A 19850-nucleotide genomic window follows, 5' to 3' on the forward strand; every position below is an offset into this window, starting at 1 on the left:
GTTGGGGTGTGAGCGGGAGACTGAAATTGATATGCTTGGTATAATTAAGAAAATGTCCAAACTTTAATAGAGCTTTTATCCTGTGGTGCCTTACACTGGTGCAGGCTGCAGAGAATGGCTGAACTCAAATCCCTGTAGGCTAGGCAGCATAGTGAAAATAACACTTCTCCTCTGCTAATCATTTCCTGTCCTTGGGAAATGTCCCTACATGCTCATAACCTTTGTGTTAGCACATTCCTTTACAGCTGTTGTAGGAAACTTTGGGAACACATCAGACTTATCCCCATACTACCTCTTTGCTTGCTGCAGACTCACCTACTACACGTATCCCTGAAATAACGGCATGCTGACTCTTTCAGAACACATCAGCCTCTTCCAGGCTATCACAATTGAAGTTTATCTTCTCCACCTCCAGCCAGGAAGAGGGTAACCAACCAACCAACCTGAAATTTGACACGGTGTAAAACTGTACAGGTCAAAAACAATATCCTTAATTTTCTTCTCTCAGTCCAAGTCACATTTCTGTAAGCTAAAAGTAAGTATTGTCATGAACATTTGAAGGCCACGCTTAGTCAAGCAAGGACTGAGGAACAGTTGTAGGATTAGATCTGTTTTACTTGGTTTTCAGAGCAACGCTAGTTTTAAAAGACTTATTGGAGTACAGAGTTAACTAGAATTGTCCCTATGCAAATAACTTCGCTTGAGTTAAGCTACATTGAATGAGACTGGAGGAGAAAGAAACAGATGCTTATGGTAATATTTGATAGAAGTCTTTTTCGCGATGGGGAGGTCAAAGGCACAGCAACACGATGAATTTGGGAAATGTTTGCCAGCAGAATGCTCACTGGATAGACTTCATGAAAATACATGTATGTCACATGAACCGTTGGTAGGAATCCAAGCAAGTATGTGTATTTACAAGGAACTTTAAGAAATAAGAGACTCAGCAATCTGCCTTGCTTGTTCTAGTAACCTGAAGAACCTGTTACTAGGAGGCATAAGGAACTGCTCAAGAAGTACACTTCTTGAGGGTTGGAGGATGAGCAGCAGGGAAATCCATCAGAAATTTTTTGTAAATTGAGTGTAATCAGCAAGACAGAGAATCTTGGGTATTAATGCAAAGCGCCTGATGAGAAGAGGAACTCAGGACAGGAAAGGACAACCTCAGTCATCAAGTCCAACCCCAGCAGTCCCCAGGGAACCTGCATATCAGACACTTAGTTCAGGGGAAAGTATGTACTCCATGTGCACCATGTCATCCCAGCCTCAGATCCAACTTGCAGTAGGTCAGAGGAGGGAAAGATCATTATGTGCATAATAGGAAAGAGTTTGGTAAGTGAGAACGCTTTGATGTTCCTATGAATGCAGAACTCTGCCGGTCCAAACCAGAAGATAAATTCCTGCCTGACCGAACTCTGGTACTTGATTTAAACCTGCACACAAGATAACAAACAGATGCCGGCAATGTTTCTCAGTAACTCAAAAATTTCCAGCTTCCCCCACAACATCCTCTCTTTTGCCATAGCCAGTTCCCAAAGCTTCTCAAGACAGAAAAAACAGTCAGAAAATCCACCAAAAAAGTCTGAAGTTATGCAACGAATGGGAGAAAATAATTTCCATTCTTTTCTGGGGACCAGCAGAAAGCCCAAGATTGCTGCACCATTATCACCACCAAAGTGAGGAAAATTAAGCTATTGATCCAAGGTGTGACATGGTCTATTTGAGGGATAACTGAAATGTGGTAGAACAGCAATTAGGAAGAGCATGAGCCATTCAAAAAACTAAAGCAGCTGAATGACATACATTAATAATGTTACAGACTGTAAAAGAACAAGAAGGCATAAGATGGACAAAACAGGGTTGCTTTAGGACAAGGTAGTGTTGGGTAAAGCCAATAATAATCTTGGCTGGGAGGAGCCAATTCTAGTGCAGCCTAAAATAGATTTGAGTATTGACAAAAACATCTCTCAGGCTATTTGGAAGCTACACTTAAATTCAGCCTCCCAGATGTAGCTCAGAAAATGCTTGCTACGGCAAGTGGTTGAGTACGTGTATTTCTTTGTAAGAGGAAGTAACGGATTTCTTCATGGCATTGAGTAACCACAACAAATGGCAAGAATATTGGAAGAGACCTGCCTGCATGAAGTAACCTTGAATAAACTGATGATGAGAGAACTCAGGAGGATAAATCAAAGGATCTTTGCCACAGAAGTTTTCTATTTTGAAATGACAGGCTTTCAAAGCTTAGTCAGTGAGTAAACTAGGCTAAAGGGCTTGGGGATATAAATGTTACAGGTAGGATTTGGAAGAGACATGGGTAAGAAGTGCAAATGCTATCAGGAGGTCATATTCACGGTAAGAGAAATCATATAAAGGAGCACCACAAATAGAAAATGATCAATAGCCACCTCTAGACAAAAGGAGAAAGTTGTGTGTGTTGAACTGAGGTGGTTTTCCCAAAGATTTGTGTCTCATAATCAAGTTCAAACTGAAGTTTTCCTGGGAGATTCTCATTTGTATGGTGCACCTGTGTTTTCTGAGCGGGCAGGGATGCTCAGTGCTCCAGCCGTGAACTAGAGCTGAAACATCAGGACAGCTGCTCGGGTTTTGGAAGGACAGCGGGCAGCAAGGGAACACAACGGATTTGCTGCTGTGATGTATGAGGTGATTTTACACGTCCGGCGCTCCATCCTCATTATCGCCGCTCAGGCTTATCGCCATCACGTCCCTCTGAAGCGAAACAAAACCGTTCGTTATTTCCGCACATCCCCCCGAACCGCCAGGGCCGGGTCTCCCCCACCCCCGCTCCCTCCCCGCGCACACAAAATGGAGGCCGCTCTCCGCTCCCCGCTCCCCCCCCCCCCCCCGGGCGGCGCGGCGCTCTGCACTCGCCTCCCGCCCTCTCACCGTGCCCCGCCGCCCGCCTCCCGCAGGCGCGGCGCCCCCCCGCCAGGCGGCGCCCGCGGCCGCTCTAGCGCGGCGCTCCCTCTCTACTGCCCGGGAGGACGGCGCGCCTCCCCGCGCAGGCGCCCTGGGGCCGCCCGCCCCGCCGCCGCCGCCGCCGCCGCCGCGGCCTGGGGAAGGAAGCACCGCGCCGCGCTCCGGCCGCCCCGCCATGTACCCGGCCTGGGGCTTGTACGGCGCGGCGGGGCACTACCCGCCGCCGCCCACCTCCATCCCGCCGCCGCCGCTGCCCATGCCTCCCCCCAGCGTGCCGCCGCCCGCCGTGCCGCCGATGCCGCTGCCCAGCTACCCGCCGCCGGGCCCCGCGCCCCCCGCCGCCGCCTCCGCCGCCGCCCCGCCGCCGCCGCCGGGCGGGACGTCGGGGTTCCTGAGCCTGCAGGAGCAGCACCTGGCGCAGCTGCAGCAGCTGCAGCAGATGCACCAGAAGCAGCTGCAGTCCGTGCTGCTCGGGCCGCCGCCGCCGCCCCCGGGGCCGCCCCCCCCGGGGCTGCCGCCGCCGCCGCTGCCGGGCTCCTTCGGGGACTGGCAGCAGCAGCAGCCGCCGCCGCCCGTGGCCGTGCCGCCGGTGCGCAGCTACCAGAAGCAGTTCGCGCACCGCGAGCCGCCGCCGACGGCCGCCGCCGCCCCGCCGCCGCCGAGCCGCAAGCGCGACGGGCAGGAGCCGCCCGGCGGCCACGGGGAGTGGGGCGAGCCCCTGCCCTCGTCGCCGGTGCCCATGGACATGGAGCTGTCGTCGCCGCCGCAGTCCCCGCAGCCCGCCGCCGCCCAGCCCTACCTGCCCCCCGGGCAGCCCTACCTGCCGCCTCCGCAGGCGGAGCCCTACCTGCCCCCCGGGCAGCCGCCCCCCGGGCAGTCCCCGCCGCTCCAGCCCTACCTGCCCCGGCCGCAGGCCTCGCAGCCGCCGCCCTCCTTCTCCGAGCCGCCCCCCTCCTACCTGGAGCCGCCGCCGCCGTCCAGCGCCGCCCAGCCCTACCTGCCCCCCGGGCCGGCGTACCTGGCGCCCCCCCAGCCCTACCTGCTCCCCTCGCAGGCGTCCCCTTCCCAGGCGGCGCAGCCCGGCCTGGCGCCCTCCCTGCCCGCCCCCAAGGCGGCCCAGCAGCACTTCACCCCCCCGCCGGCGGCCCTGGCCCTGCCCGAGGGTCCCCAGGGGGGCGGCCAGGAGAGCGGTGCCCCCCCCGAGCAGCACGGCGCCCCGCAGCCCGACCCGGCCACCATGACCCCCCAGGTGAGGAAGGCATCGCCCGGCCGCCCCGGGGAAGCAGCCCGGCTCCCCGCTGGATGTAATTCCTCCAGTGGGTCCGGCGGTCTCTGGAGAATTGTTTCCCAAAGCACAGCACGGGGGTGAAACGCACCGAGCCTTTGCTGACTTCATCTGGTCCTCTGTAGGATGCTGCGGGCTGCTTGCTTGTGGCGTGTTGCAGCGCCCTGTTCTGCTCTTGTTTTCAGTAATCTCTGCGCTTGGCTGTCCTTTGGGGACCGTGTTTGGTTGCTCTGACAGGTACAGAGTTGTGGCTATTCACCCTTACCAGCTACAGATAAAGCTGCAAAAGTTTTTCTGCTGTGGTACCTCGTTGCCTTTCACTCTCTGGAAATAAGTTTTGTGCTGTGCGTTTGGTCCTCCAGTATGAGATCGCATAGGGCATGTGAGAGTGTCCTGGTTTCGGCTTAAACCGCAACAGAGAGAAGTGTTCTGAAATGCTTTTTTTGGCAAAAAAATACTTTTATGGCTAAGGCTGCCTACTTTTATGTGTACGCTAGGGCCAAGATGACCACAAAGTGCACATGTGCTTAACATCGTAGATGGGAGCACTTCCTCTGCAGGTGATGTGCCTGTCCTTACACATTAAGTTAGGGACAGTTCACTTGTTGAAGGCCGAGTGTGGACAAAGAGGCATGCAAGTTGAGGTCCTCAGCTATACAGTTCCTTCGGATTCAGAGGCTTTTGCAGGGTTTTAGGGTCGGCTTGTAGAGATCCAGCTGCAAGAACAAAGCCTACATACGTGCTCTCAGGAGTTTGACTGATTTGATTGATTTTATTTAAGTTCAAAATACATGTACTTTTGGCAAATGGATTTTAGGATTCTGATTTGGAGCTAAGCCTGCAAAAATCCTGTTGCGTCATGTTGAAGTTGCTGACGTTTTAAATTTGTCAATCGTTGGGACACCTTTTAATTTGTATCCATTCAAATTTCATACCTGTACATAGATGCATTTGGGAATGTACCATTTTTAAGTTTGTACAATATAGCTGGTCCCTGCCTAGCAAAGTGATTCACAGATTTAGTTTTATGAGGGTTTTGAACAGTATTAGTTCATGTCTTACAGTGGTAGGAATGGGACTCTTTTAATGCCAAAAGTTTGGAAAATCAGACGTTGAAAGGGATGATAATTTGGTATTGAGGCTGCTGCTGAGTTCTTAAATTATTAAACTCCAGATCAAGCACTGAAGTAATTCCTCCCCCATTGTGAAGCCAGAAATTTCATAACTGCTAAGATTTTTTTCAATTCTTCCTCAGCAATTCTGTCCTTCCCGGAACAATGACAATTAATGTGTTATTTAAGCACAAGTAGATGGAGCAGAATGCTGCTGAAAAGCATCTCCAAAGTTTACGTTGTCTGTTTCATGAGTATTTGTATAAACAATTTGTATCTTACCTAGTTCTTAGTCTCTTTCACAATTCAGCGTTAATTCAAAAGGAATATGGTACTTTGCTGGCCATACATTTGATAAAATTTTGACTGGCTGGCTGTAATACAAGACAGGATTTGGGGCAACAAATCCTTACGCAATAGGAATAGCGAAAGCAAAGCAGAGCGAGGCTTTCTTGCTAGCGATTTTAAAAGCTTAGCAGGGACCGTAACTCATCATTTATAAAATCCTGTTAAGCTCTTTTTTTTTTAATGGTAATTGAAAGCAATTCTTTCAGTTCTCATCCAGCAGTAGCAGTGGCTGCAGCCAAAACAGATCGGTGTTTTTCTCTTAACAAAGGAAACGCTATGCAATTTGCCATTACGGAGTACTCTGCTATTTCCCTTTCATGTGTGAAATAAGGTAATTCTCTTTGCTGGGACAGCATTGAGAGTTCAGTGTCGCTTTTCCCAAGTATACAGTCAGGTTAGGTTTCTGGCTTCTTGTGTTTCTCTACGGTTAGATACGGCTTCTGACAAGGTCTGTTCAAATGCTCGTGGCATTTCGTTAATGCTCCATCTGATGTTTGCGCGCCGTATGCTGCTGTTTATTTACAGTCGGAAGCAAATCTGAGCGGGTGCAGCTGTACCCATAAATATGTATTTATATACTTCTGGTAAAGCTACCGCAGCTTCACCGTGTCACCTTTCAGCAGCCTGCTGCGCTCTCTGAAGTCCCTCCTCTATTATTTTGAGCTAGTCTTCTGGCATGGCTGGGCCGATATCGCCAGCTGGGGACTGTGAGGACTTACGGAGCCAAGCGGAGAGGTAGCAGCGAACACGACATGTTACTGTCATTTCCCAGCCTTTGTCAAGCTTGCGTTCATAGCCACTGTAACATGCGGAGAACTGGCTGCATTGAAACTCCTCCGCAGAGCAGATTTGTGTTGCTCGGGGTTGTGCTTTAGGTGGCCGGGGCTGGCAGTGCTGGTCTCGGCGGTGGTTGTGTGATGCCGTAGGTAGCTCTTGGTCAGCCGGAGATGGGAAAAGGCTCATGTCAATGCTGCTGTCTGCCTTAGATATAGGGCTTGTCGTTGAACTTGAAGAATTATGAAGAACTTGAAGTTATCTTGAAGAGATAAGTGCTCAAATAACTCGACGTTTTTTCTACGTGAATACTTCTGTTTTCTTCAGACTGAGCTATAGAAACCTGCGTTTCACTTTTCTCTCACTTTTCAGTTAGAGCCTGCAGTGCGTGTGTTTCTGACCTTGCTGTGAAAAGTATGTGGCAGGATATTGTCCTTTAAAGCTCTTTCTGTGAATCGCTGGTCCTATTGGGACTTTTAGCCCTTATCTGATTCATTAGAATGAGGAGAAAATGAGGTGGATCTCCGGATGAAGAGGGCTTCATGGCAGTCAAACAGTTGCTTGTCCGTCATTCCTCTGGAAGCGTAGCATCCAGCCCTGTCGTGTTAAATCTCCTTACCCTTACAATGCCGTTTGAAAGGGATAAATTTAATCATCTTTTGTGTAACCGGGGAGGGACGTATGCTCCTCCCTGCTGTTGAAACTTACCCTCATTACGGCTTGTTGTTGAAGATGCCTGAGAGGTTCCGTGCTGCAGCGTGAATGCACGTCTTCCACCCGTGAGAGCTCTTCTGAGTCACGTTCTTGTTAAAAAGACCCTTGGCCGAAGTCACTGCAGGATCACCATGAAGTCCAAGAAGCCTCTCCTTTCACTGACCTCATCTCCAAGTTGCAGTTTTACAGAAGTGTTTTTAAAAGATACATCTGTGTGTTTGCGTCTGCTAGGCTGTTAGCAGTAGACACCATCACTCCCGTTTTGAGTGTGAGGCAGGCTTTTGGAGGAAGCTTGTGCTTCTTTTAAACCCGCTTAAAGATAAATCGAACAGTTCAGTTTTGAGCAATCACATCAGACAACACCTACGACTGCTGTTATCACACTTACCCAAAAGGCAAGGACATCTTAAAATATTCTTTTCTGTTTGTGAGTGGGCTCTTTAGAGATTTCTTTTCTCAACAGTGCATGCTTGGATGGAAAGGAAGGACAGAAGAATATGAAAAAAGAAGTAGATGGTCACAGATCCTCAAAGGTGGTAGAGCTGACACGAGAACATAGGAATGGTTGCACTAGGTCAGACTAAAAGTACAGTGTTTTACTGTTCTCCTTGACAGTGGCTAAAAGCAGAAGCTAAGAGAAGAGTTTAAAAATCAAGTGTATTCTACCCTAAAGTACAGGAGCTGCCCTAATGGTGACCAGTGTCTTTATTTTTAAAATCTGGAGAATTTTATTCTATGAGCTTATGGAGCTGTGTCTTGAATCCGTAAGATTTCATCACTTGCGGTATTCTCTGGCAGGGACTTGCGTAGCACAAGGCCGTGTCAGGTGAAGAGCTGCCTCCTGCCAGTTCTTAGTCTGTGTCCTGCTAGTCCGATCTGATGCCTGATACCTCTCGTATTAGAAGAGGGAGATTAGTTGGTTCCTGCTTGGCTTTCTTTAAGATGCGCTGTCCTGTAAGTGTTGAGATGCTCCTCATTAGTCATTTGTTCTTTATGCTGGTGGCAGCACGCGGTGGTTTGAATCTATTTTCATGCTCTGGGAGTCTCCTAATTCTAGCCTGAAGTATTTAAAACTGAAAGCTGAACTGCTTCTGAGATGGGTAGTTCTTCGGGTGCAGCCGTATCTGTTTACCTTTTCAGCTGTTGAATGTTAATCAGGATTCAGATAATAAATAATCCTCACTGTTCTTTGGCTCTGATTATTCTTTTTCCTTTCCAAACCTTTATTCAAATCTCTCCACCCCAGTTACTCTGCCATCATTTTCACTCTAATTCTGTTCTCTGTTCACGCTTGTCATCCTTTTTGAATGTTTCAAACTCTTTCTTTTTACTGCTCCCTTGCTCGCATTTTTTGTCCCTCATTTTACCTAAGTTAGTCTCAAAACAAGTACGTATATTTGTTAGGAATAAAAAGTTACTAAACTTAGTAAGCGTGGTACCTATTACGTGCCTGTAGTACTTTGACTTATTTGTCATTTTTCTGCTTTTAATTGTTTTCTTTAATTGTAAGCTCTTTGGAGCAGGAAATTAAGTGAGGCATGCTACACACCACAGTGGTGTCTGAATTTTGATTAACTCTTTTGACCTGCACTGCAGTGCTGTTGATAATGAAGTGAGTTTTCCCTCAAAACAGATTTAAACATCTTTCTAGTGTATGTTTCTTCTTCATGATTCTAGCAACTATCATGAATTTCATGTTTTTTTTCCAGTGAAAGCTGTTTTTCTTAGAAAATTTCTATCTGTTGTAGGAACAGCAGCAATACTGGTACCAGCAACACCTGCTTAGCCTGCAGCAAAGGGCAAAAGCCCATGCTCAGGGGCAGCAGCAAATGAAAGGTCCGGGAGTAGGGAAGGATACATCTGAACAGAGAGCAAAGTCTGAAGAAGGGAAAATGAGTGCTTCAACGCAGCAGTCTGAACCTCCTCCGCTGAATGAATCCCTGCCTCCAGCTTCCAAAGAAGACGAGTCTTCTCTTACCTCCACTGAAACTCAGGTAGGCTTTGCAGAGAGGTGCTGCTGTGTTGTGCTGTGCTACATGGGACAAAACAGGAAAATATTGCCATTAAATTCTCATGCATACTGTGTAACAATAACTAAATATGGTAAAACAACATTAAAAGAACATTTGTTAAGGCTGCACCAGTTAAAAAAAAACAAACCTCTCGTGCAGATTTACATAGTCACCCACACATGCACCAAGCTTGGCTCACTCATGCTTTCCCCAACGTTGTCATCTTTGTCTATGAGAATCACATTGTGATACCTAAGTGCAAAATCAAGTACTTGGTAGATGCTTTTAGACACGATATTTTATTCTTCTCTGTCAGTTTCGGTTCTGTCTCCCCTTCTCCCTGTGTATTATAGTTTGTCTGAAAGCCAAGAGCTTTGTGCAGAATATTTAGTCGGAGTGTGTAATGATAGTTGCTCCATAATGGATGGAGGTCACGGCTTTGATGTTTGAACAGGTTACTGTAAGGTGGTAGATTACCCTGCAGGATATGCTTTGCTTTAAATTTATGGTGTGCAGGTTCCTACAAAGTGGCAAAATGATGCATTTGGAATTCCTTTACCTCATCATGAAAAAGCATTGCTGTCTCATTGCATTTGCTGTGAGCAGCACAGAACAGATCTGCTTTAATCTCTTACCTACAGGTAAGTTTCTGTATGTATGAACACCCTAATCCCCCTCAGCCTAAACTTTAGATCAGATTGTACAAGAATAAAGGAAATATCTTCCAGCAGTTAGGGGTGGCCAGAACACTGAAATACAGGGTGGTAAAATAAGGAGTGCTGGGAAAGTTCCTGTAAACTGGGTAGCGACCCAATGTTCTCTTCTGACAGAAGTCTCCCTTTATTTATAATATTTGCCTATTTCCCTAGCTCAATATTGATCCTCCTGATGACCCAGAGGAAGATTTGAGATTGCAACAGTTGCAAGCAGCAGCAGCTCAATGGCAGCAGCATCCCCATCACCGAGTTGGATTTCAGTACCAGAGGATAATGCAGAAGCATGCCCAGCTGCAGCAGATAGTACAGCAGTATCAACAGATCATGCAACAGCCTCCACATTTACAGGTGAAACACTAAGGAGATGGTATTTGATATACTTTGTGAGTGACCTAACATTCGTGGTTTGCTGCAAAATAAGTAGTTGGATACTTTGCTGTGGTTGGTCCATTTGTCTAGCTTCTCTTTCTGCATGTGCAGAAGTCTATATCCCCTTTTCCTACTGTCACTCAACTTCAGAATGAAAAAAAAATTGAGAGGTGGTGATGAAGCTTTAGTAGGATGAGAAATATAAGACTGTATGCTTGTCAAACGATTTTCAGACATACCTGAATGATACAGGAGCAAAGCTGAACACAATGTTGAATTTACTCAGTTTTGAACATTTTACTGCTGGAGAAATTCTTCAGGAGAAAGGTCAGTTACACAGATGATGGTGTGAGGTAATTTGGTAGCTGTGTTTCCCCCCCCCCCTTTTTTTTTTTACAATATCACAGTACAAAAATGTGTACGGTGATGGTGTCTTAATAACAGATTCAGATAATTATATCACTGTTGCAGCCTTTAAAGTAGAAGCTGATTGCTTTATTAGTTGAGTCAGCTTTTTATGGTTTAAGCATTCCTTAAGTGGTTTGGGCTGTCGGGTTTGTTTAAAAAAAATCTTGAAGTGTAAACCCAAAAATCTCAGAACAGATCAAGCCCATGGATAGTAGGACCTGTGTGTACACATAAGGAAACACTAACTGCTGATAGAAGCTGCACTGTGTAAATTATGATCTAGTAAAAGGTTAGAGAAAAATCATTGCTGACAGCTGAAGCAACTCTGTGTAGATTAATAGAGTTAGAAACTGAAACCTTGAGAAATAGTCACATGCTGCGTGTATTGAAAGTGTGAAGATTGATTTGGGCTTTCATAGCTGTCGTAAGCATGCAGTAATAATAGAGCGTGGAGGCCTTTGGTTATATTTTTCTTTAGCTTTCTCCTTTAAAAAAAAATAGTCTTTTATACTAAATGTTTGCCCTCCAGTCATGCAATGTGTAAATTGACTTCAGACATCTCAGTGTTTGCTTTTGTTTCGCTGTAGTTCTTCCTCAGGTTTCTGCACAAGTCAGAAGTTGTGATGTTACAAGTGATACTAAAATACGTGGCCTTGAAGATAACTAAGATGCTCTTTTGAAGTTATTCTCATATTCTCCTTGCAGACTATGTCAGTGGAGATGCAGCTGCGACATTATGAGACACAGCAAAAACAGTTCCAGCAGCTTCATAAAGACTGGGAGCGGTCAATGAACCAACAGTGGCAGCATCAGCTTCAAACCTATCCTCACAAAGACCAGCTGCAAGAGTATGAGAAACAGTGGAAAGCATGGGATGAACAGATGAAGGTCACTCAGTCCCATCTGCAGGAGAAAGTGAGCTCACTCCAAAATTTGAAGAACCAGTACCCTGCAAATGTTTCACTTCCGCCTCCATTTGTTCCGTATTCTCAAACGGCTCCAGGTGGCATTCCTGTTATGCCTCCAACTTTACCTTCAGCTACACCCCCACTGGTCCCTCCACCTCTGTCTTCTGTATCTCAGTTATCTAACTCCTCTGTCCCTTCAGGATCTAGTTCGCAAAGCAATCAGTCCACTGAAACACCAAGGCCAGCTCTGCTTCCCACCCCTGGTACCTATGCATCAAAAATAGCTAGCTCACCTGTATATTCAACTTACCATTCTCAAGTAAGTTCATCCTTCAGCTCTTCAGACCACGGAAAGTCTCAAGTTCACCATAATAAACAAAATGTCTCTATTTCATCTGAGCAAGGATGTGGGGAACTGAAAGGCCCTTCTGCACTGTCTTCAACGCATACCCCTACCATGCAGGATAAACCAGTGAGATCAGGTGGATTGCTTCCAGATCCTCCCAGATCAGCACGTTTTGAAGGCCCCAGAGGTCCTAGGTAAGGATATTTTTATCGATTTATACACATTCAAGGCTAGCACCCTTTTAGCGGTATATCAAGAAATGAAGCATTATGCCTTATTCTCAAATTTTCCTGAGGTTGTGTAAATTGTGCGTTTGATGGAGTTTTGCTCTTAATGGGTGTACACCATGTTCTGTATTTATCTGATTAAAGCAAAAACAGGTAAATGCTGTTCACCTGAGCGTTACCTAGAGTCAAATACTTTTCTCTAGTGAAATGCTTAGGCACACTGCTCCCTTTTCTTTTTCAGAAATGTAATATCCATTTTTTGAAAACAGGAAAGATGCTGTAAATATTTGAGAAATCTTTACTGTCTTTAGGTTAACGATAAATCACATTTGAAAGAATGACCTTTCATGAGAAGCCGTATAAATTCCCAGTGTTTGATTTGTGGTACTTGGAATGCAGTTTAGGAATATACAAAGCAAAAGTGTTGAGGGAATGTTTTTAAGTCACTGCTATATGCAATAGCACTTCGGTGTGGACCTTCTGAAAGGAATTCAGGATAGTGTTCAAATACATATTCAGTTGAACATGCTATGATAATCGAATTACCAGAAATTTAGATTTTTTTTTTTTAAACAACAAAATTTATTCTTTGTTTGCAACCCAAATCCATTTACAGCAGAAAGAAATTAAAGATTCAGAGCTCTTCACCAGTACTTTAATTTCTAGCGTGGGAGAGTTCTGTAACTAGACGATTGCCCTATTTGCTGCACATTTCAAAATGGCTTTCTGATGAGAGAGAGGTGTTGTTTGTCTTGCATCCAAATCAGTGTTTTTCTACATGTGCAGCGTTACTTAGCATTCAAACAATTATAAACAAGAAAAAGAAGGAGAGGTGAAGATTTAGCGCCTTAGTCTAATGGTAGGATTCTTGTTGTTTTGCCTAACATCTGATGGTCTTGGTCTTTATCTTCTTGTGAGGTGTACTTTTATTCAAATTTAAGTCTGCGTTTTGTCGGATGGATGACCTACTGTCTCAATGTAAAGTTACTTTAAAAACCAGTGTTCTATGTCTTTTATGTGGTTTTATATCTGCGATATGGTTTGATGTTCCTTTTGGACTTTTTTTTTATTGTTTGTTTTTCCATGGTTGACATGATATCAGGTTGCAAAAACATCTGTTCTGTCTGGTCATTAGTTCGAGACTGATTGCTGTGATGCCTAGTGAACCAAAAAGCAGCGTTATTCCGTTGAATTGTTTCTATCCTCGCATACTCACTAGATTTTTACAGTCATATCTTCGTGTTCATTTCCCTTCTTTTTGATTCCGAAGTGATCATTCGTGAATAGTAATTCATGAAGTACAAGCATCATACTTGAATTTTTATAACTTTGAATAATTTTCTGTCTCCCCATGGGTTTAAAAAAAGCGTCATTTCTGGTCCTGGGGGTTTTTTGGATGTGCAGTTCTGCAGACTGTTTTCAGTGATTTGCTAGCGCGTGTCTTTTATATGTGCGTTAGTTTAGAGCTCAGTGCTGTGTGACCATAGACTATGGATAATGAGAAATTTCTAGAAAGTATGTACAATGGCTTTATTTTTGAGCCCACTTACATTAAAATATTTTAAAATTTTTAAAAAAGGATTTTTTAAAATAACACTGTAACCTTTGTGCATTCCTATATTGTAATTGCGTGACTATTCTATGGTTTTATCAAAGCTTTTCCAAAAATCTGTTTACTGTTTGTTCTCAATATAGGCAATAGAAAACAGAGCTGTAATAAATTTTTAATTGAAACTGTGATAAATTTAAAATATTGTGTGTTACCTGGTGCTATTCCAAAGTCCCAGGTAACGATTAGACATACAAAAAGACACACTCCCACCCACCACTTTTTAGCAATTAACATTTATCAAGAAACTCTGAAGAATTCCCTTAAACTAATTTTCAGAATCTTGGGGATGAAGTATGTCTTACAGTATCCAACCTTTTCTTCTTGCTATATCTTATATGTAGAAGTTGGTCCTTCAAATCTAAGATATCTTGCTACTGCATTTTATATTTTTTTCATTCTGTTCATCTCGACCACACACACCCCAAACAAAAGGCAGTTTTGTTCCAACAGAAAACGTACTTTCTACTTTTTCTACTGAAGTGTTATCTTAATAGGATTATTAAAATTCTTTGAGGTTGTGTAAATGAGCTCATTTGGTATATTGCTCACTGAAACATTAAATTCTGCAAAAAGTCAACTGCTGCTGGTAACTAGGCAATAATGAATTAATATCCAGTGAGAGACAACTGTGAATCCCAGATACCCAAGCCATTTAACTTCAGGAACAGTGCTTCTGCACTGGTTCAGGAACAAGTTCTACATTTTGTGTAAAATGAATTTGATGTGTTGTAGTCTGTTATGTAAATCAATATTTGAGCATGTGCCTAAAGGTTGTTTTTTTGACTAGATCAGCCTTGCTAAATACGATTGCATAAATTATTCTTTATGCTGGTTTGCCAGACCTATTTCCTTGTCTTCAAGCAAGAGTAGAAAAGGATAAAAGTGATGCAATAAAAATGTGTGTGTTTTAGGCATATTGTCTTGCGTAGAACTGGACAATATCACAGCTCGCTGCACTTTCTGTGAGGATATATATTTATAGATATGTCTATAAGGCCTTTGTCATCACAGTTAGGTAAGCTTGTTGCGAAGTTTTAAAACAAAAGTTCAACAGCAGTTGTTGTTTTCAACAAAACTGTCTTTAAACAAAAGGTCAAAGCTTTTCTCCATTGAGTTTGCAAGTTTTTTTCAAGGTGAGTTTCAATCCTGAGATACTTAAGCCAAGTTTCCTTTTTAGGGTTACGTTGTTTGCAGGTGGCTTAGACTGGTCTTCACTGGGCAGTGTTGTGGTGGAGAAGGAGGTCTCTGTGCTTCTGCACTGGTTCAAACGGATCTGATCCTAAGGCACACTAGGACGCATCAGTTAAACAGAGGGAGTGTGAAACTGGTTTTTAGACAAGTTTTATTTGACGTGTTCATTTGAATAAAACTGCTGTTATTTCATGCGCAGGTTTGATGGACCTCGAGGAAGAGGATACGACAAATTTGAAGGCTCGAGACCAAGAGGGCCCCGTTTTGACTCTCAGCGCTCAGAAGGACACAGGTCGCGTTTTGACCGACAGAACACTGATGGACAGCACACGAGTCGATGGGGAACTATCCCACGTGGACCAGCAGCACAATTTTATACTTCCCAAAATACATCACATGCACATGGTTCCCGACCGAGTGGTCCACGGTGGAGGGGGCCCAGGCCTCCTCTAGGACAGCAGCAGTCACAAACAGACTCACGATCAGAAAACAAAGAGCCTTTTACAGACATGGGTGGCAATCAGCAGGCTGGAAGTAGAACGCAGTCTACTGACGTGACAAGTACGGGCTCCGTTGAGCCGAGTGAGGACCTCACAAGCACTCAACAGGAACCATCCAAAGGTGAAGTCAAAGAAACTATTTCAGATCCTCCTAAGAAGTGGACGTGGAGTTCACACGATCCCAACCAGCAAGTAGAAGACTCCAAAGCAACTACTCCACCTATCCAGAACCAGACTTCGACATCCCTTTCTAGTAACTCTGGAGCTTTGCAGTCAGGTGTTGCAAGGCCGGGAGGTGCGGTGACCCCTGTAACAGGAAACCAGGATTTGAATTCCTCAGAGAGCCAGCTGCTTGGTTCGGACAGTACGCAGGGCCTGCCTGGGCCGGAAGGCAGAGGGAAAGGGCCATTTATGCATGAAGACAGAGGCAAGGGACCAGGAAACAGAGGAAGGGGGCAGGGCAGGATGGATGATGGCCGGGGCAGGGGGCAGGGGGATGGCCGTGGCTGGGGAATGGGCCGTGGCAGGGGCATGGGCAGGATGGACGGGCGAGGAATGGGCAGGATGGACGGTGGCCGGGGAATGGGCAGGATGGACGGTGGCTGGGGAATGGGCAGGATGGATGATGGCCACGGCCGGGGAATGGGCAGGATGGACGAGGGCCGTGGCAGAGGATACGTGTACAGGGGCAGGGGGCAGGCTAGGCAGGCATCTGTCCGTGGCAGGGGGATGTTCAGGAGAGCGGGCAGCAGGGAGAGGATGGCAGACAGGCGGTCGGGCAGCAGGGAGAGGATGCCCGACGGGCGGTCTGGTAGCCGGGAGAGGACGCTGGGTGGCCGGTCAGACAGCAGGGAGAGGGTGATGTCTAGCCGAGACAGGGAGCTCGCCGGGCGGACAGGCAGCCGGGACAGGGCACAGCGGGCGGGCAGCAGGGAGAGGGGACCCGTCAGGCGGGCGGGCAGTAGGGAAAGGGAGCCCATGAGGCGGGCGGGCAGCAGGGAGAGGGACCCCATGCGGCGGGCAGGGAGCAGGGAGAGGGTCCCTGTGAGGCGGGCGGGCAGCAGGGAGAGGGTCCCTGTCAGGAGGGCAGGTAGCCGGGAGAGGGGTCCTGTCCGGAGGGCAGGTAGCCACGAGAGGGGACATGTCAGGAGGCCGGATAGCCGGGAGAGGGAAGCAGGGAGGTCTGACGCGGGCAGTATAGATAAACCAATTCACCTAGGAGACGATCCTGACAAATTGCCTCCGTACCATCGAGATGATGCACTCAGGGGTTCTTGGAGTCATGAAGACGAGGGAATGCAGGAGGAGTTTCCTTTAGATAGTAGGGATGACCTTCCTCTGGAGCATGAGCGGTTGGATGACTGGGAAAGAGAACGATACTGGGGAGATCACAACTCTGATTATCAGGATGATTCTGTAGATCCATATGATAGAGATGACAGGTTGCAATCTCACCATTCATTGCCTCCGTTATCTCCCCTACCACCACTACCTCCTTTATCATCTGATCACGACAGACGAGATTCATGGTGGGATGACTGGAAAAGGCCAAGGGAGAGGGAACTAGACAGAGATCTAGATAGGACAGGAAGATCCACAGATATTTATGATCAAGATGTGGACAGAGAATGGGATAATAGAGACTGGGACATGAGGCCTATGGATGATAGAGAAATGGGGAATCGTGACCTAGATATCCCCCCTCTCCCACCATTACCACCTCTCCCACCTCTGGACAGATACCGTGAAGATAGGTGGAGGGACGATAGGAACAGAGATCACTATGACAGAGACCTCCGAGACAGGGGGGAGCTGAGGATTCGAGAGTATCCAGAGAGATACGACACGTGGCGGGAGAAGCAGGACTACCTTCCTGAAAGGACTGACTGGGAGAGGGAACGCTTGACGGATAGGTGGTATCCAGATGATGGAGACAGACTGCGACCTATGGGTGATCAGCTAGATTCATCCCTTCTTCCACCTTCACATTCCTCTGATATGCTGGGAGCAGATTCAAACCTGGACTCGGAACAGTCCTTGGGGGGAGTGATGGTCCTTAGCCAAAGACAGCACGAGATAATTCTGAAAGCTGCCCAGGAGCTCAAAATGCTTCGGTGAGTTGCTTGATTCTGTCACTTTTGCGGAAAGAGAAATGACTAAGTAGGCTTATTAGATTTTCTTACACATTGTGATATTATTGCGTGTTTTCTAGATTTTTGAACTTCTGAGCTGTTACACTCCAGTTGTATGGTGTTGTGTGAAGGATGTTAATTTCCTTTTGGACATCTTCGTGCTAAATGTTAGTTGTCCTGCATTAGTATGTTGTGATGACCTGACTCTTGTATTTCTGACCTATCTTCCTCGCTCTTTCCAATGCAAATCAAATACTCTGGGTTTGACTAGAAGCAGCCAGATTTTGATGTCCCAAGCTTTACTTGTGAATCCTCCTCCAGTTTCGGCTGATAAATAGACAAGTCAGTCCTATTGTAGCTCTAACCAGCCATATGGGCAGTTTGGATGTGGATGAAATTTTCAAAATCTTAAACACTAATGGGCTGCCTCTGAGATTCAGAGCTTTTTATAGAACAAAACAAAACTTACTGACTCCCTCCTCTCTTCGTGTCTTTCTCAGAACAAAATATACGTTTAAAAGTATTCTCTCATTTTACTTCACACAAGAGAAGTACTAATTTTAAGACTGGGTCTCTGTATAGGGGAGTGCACTTTATGTATTTGTAGAGTGAATGACTGGTGTCAGACAAGCCTTCTTACTCTGTTTCCAGTTCCAGGAGTTGTCTCAATTACTCAGATACTTTTCCAAGCCTAACAATAATGTTCACTGTTTTACTGGAAGAAAACATTGTTCTGATGTAATTTTGTAAAATTCATGACCTTGGCAAACTTTTGGAACCTCTTTTTTGGACGCTTATTTGCTAATGGAGTTGCAAGATAGAATCATAGAATATCCCGAGTTGGAAGGGACCCATAAGGATCATCAAGTCCAACTCCTGGCACCGCACAGGTCTGCCCAAAGTTTAGACCATGTGACTAAGTGCACAGTCCAATCGCTTTTTAAATTCAGACAGGCTCGGTGCAGTGACTACTTCCCTGGGGAGCCTGTTCCAGTGTGCGACCACCCTCTCGGTGAAGAACCTCTTCCTGATGTCCAGCCTAAACTTCCCCCGCCATGAGAACAGGTGCCGTGAGAACCTGTTGCATGGTGTTTCTTATATTGATGCTCCTTAAGGATGTTATTTTTCTCTCTACAGCTGTCCAACAAAGCATTTAAAGCCAAGCTATGAGAATAGTTTGGTTTTTCTGTGGAGATGGTACCCCTTTCCTGATTTCTTCCTCCATTTGCACAGTAATGACTTCATTTCCTTTCTCTACAGCGTGATAATGGAAGCTTGTGTGGAACTAGTTATTTGGACTATCTCCATCCCAGCTTTTGTGGATGGGCTTTTTTCCTTAAATAAATGGTCACCCATTTCCCCATGAGTAGGGCATCTCCATTTGTTACTTTCCAAGAATAGATCTGTCCACATCACCTGACCAACATTTTTGTTATCCTCAAAGGAGCTTGTTGATAATTGCTTCTTAATCTTTCTGTTGTCCTCAGATGACTTTGTTGATAATTACTTTTAAATACATGTCAAGATCTGCATTAAGGTGGTTCCTAATTCACATAGTGGGACCTATTAAAATTTTGGATACTGCTTCTTAATTAAAGCGTAGGTGCTTTTTTCCTTTTTACAATATTCTCTCATTTGAACTCTAGCATCCTCGATGAGTAATTTGGTTAAGCTTAGTTGATCTTAATTCTGAGGATCAACACAACAGTGTTGTCAAATTAGGAGGACATGACTCCTTAAGGTTTTAAAAGAAGTGACAGAATAATAACCTCTTAAACATCAGAAATATCTAGTAGGATAGGGCTCAGTAAATTTAGTAATATAAGAAGAGAGTGCATACCCTCTATCCAAATGTTTTCTTTGTGATTTGATGCCTGAGTTTTGGTTCATTACATGCATTCATGAGAAAACTGGAAAGATAAATTTCTTTTACTATGTCCAGTAAGTGAGGAGTGAGATCTTTTGGGGGAGATTGTAAAGAAGAAATTTACTAGAGGTTCACATGGTTCATCTTATTCATGAGTTGTTGTGAGATAGCTTATGATTGGTACGTAGCAAAGACAAGGACTTAACTTCACAAGGAAGGTATTTTGCTAAAATAATGAATAGTTAAAATGAAAATCAGTTATTACTGTTACATTATCGTTAAACCATGTTGAAAGATAGAGACATTTTTGCACTTTTCTTGAAGTTGTATTGTTTCCAAACTCGTAAGATTGCTGAGCATCTGTCTGATCGCTAAGCATCTGTCCCATA

At 45.5% G+C, this 19850-nt stretch overlaps 1 protein-coding gene across 7 annotated transcripts in view; it reads left to right on the plus strand.

Moving 5' to 3' along the window:
* The first annotated feature begins 3045 nt into the window (after positions 1 to 3045).
* Positions 3046 to 19850, plus strand: part of YLPM1 (YLP motif containing 1) — a 39147-nt gene continuing 22342 nt past the window's right edge. For 4 of the 7 annotated variants that reach the window (XM_066998102.1, XM_048059691.2, XM_066998105.1 and 1 more), the window contains exons 1-5: positions 3047 to 4189; positions 8922 to 9167; positions 10055 to 10249; positions 11384 to 12126; positions 15162 to 17576. In XM_066998102.1, coding sequence (XP_066854203.1) covers positions 3116 to 4189; positions 8922 to 9167; positions 10055 to 10249; positions 11384 to 12126; positions 15162 to 17576 — 4673 coding nt within the window. In that variant the 5' untranslated portion in view covers positions 3047 to 3115. Of the gene's footprint in view, positions 4190 to 8921; positions 9168 to 10054; positions 10250 to 11383; positions 12127 to 15161; positions 17577 to 19850 lie in introns of all 7 variants that reach the window. The other 3 variants (XM_066998103.1, XM_066998104.1, XM_066998107.1) reach the window with 2 other exon arrangements.

This window comes from Anser cygnoides, chromosome 5 (genome assembly GCF_040182565.1).
Source record: "Anser cygnoides isolate HZ-2024a breed goose chromosome 5, Taihu_goose_T2T_genome, whole genome shotgun sequence".
Taxonomy (NCBI): domain Eukaryota; kingdom Metazoa; phylum Chordata; class Aves; order Anseriformes; family Anatidae; genus Anser; species Anser cygnoides.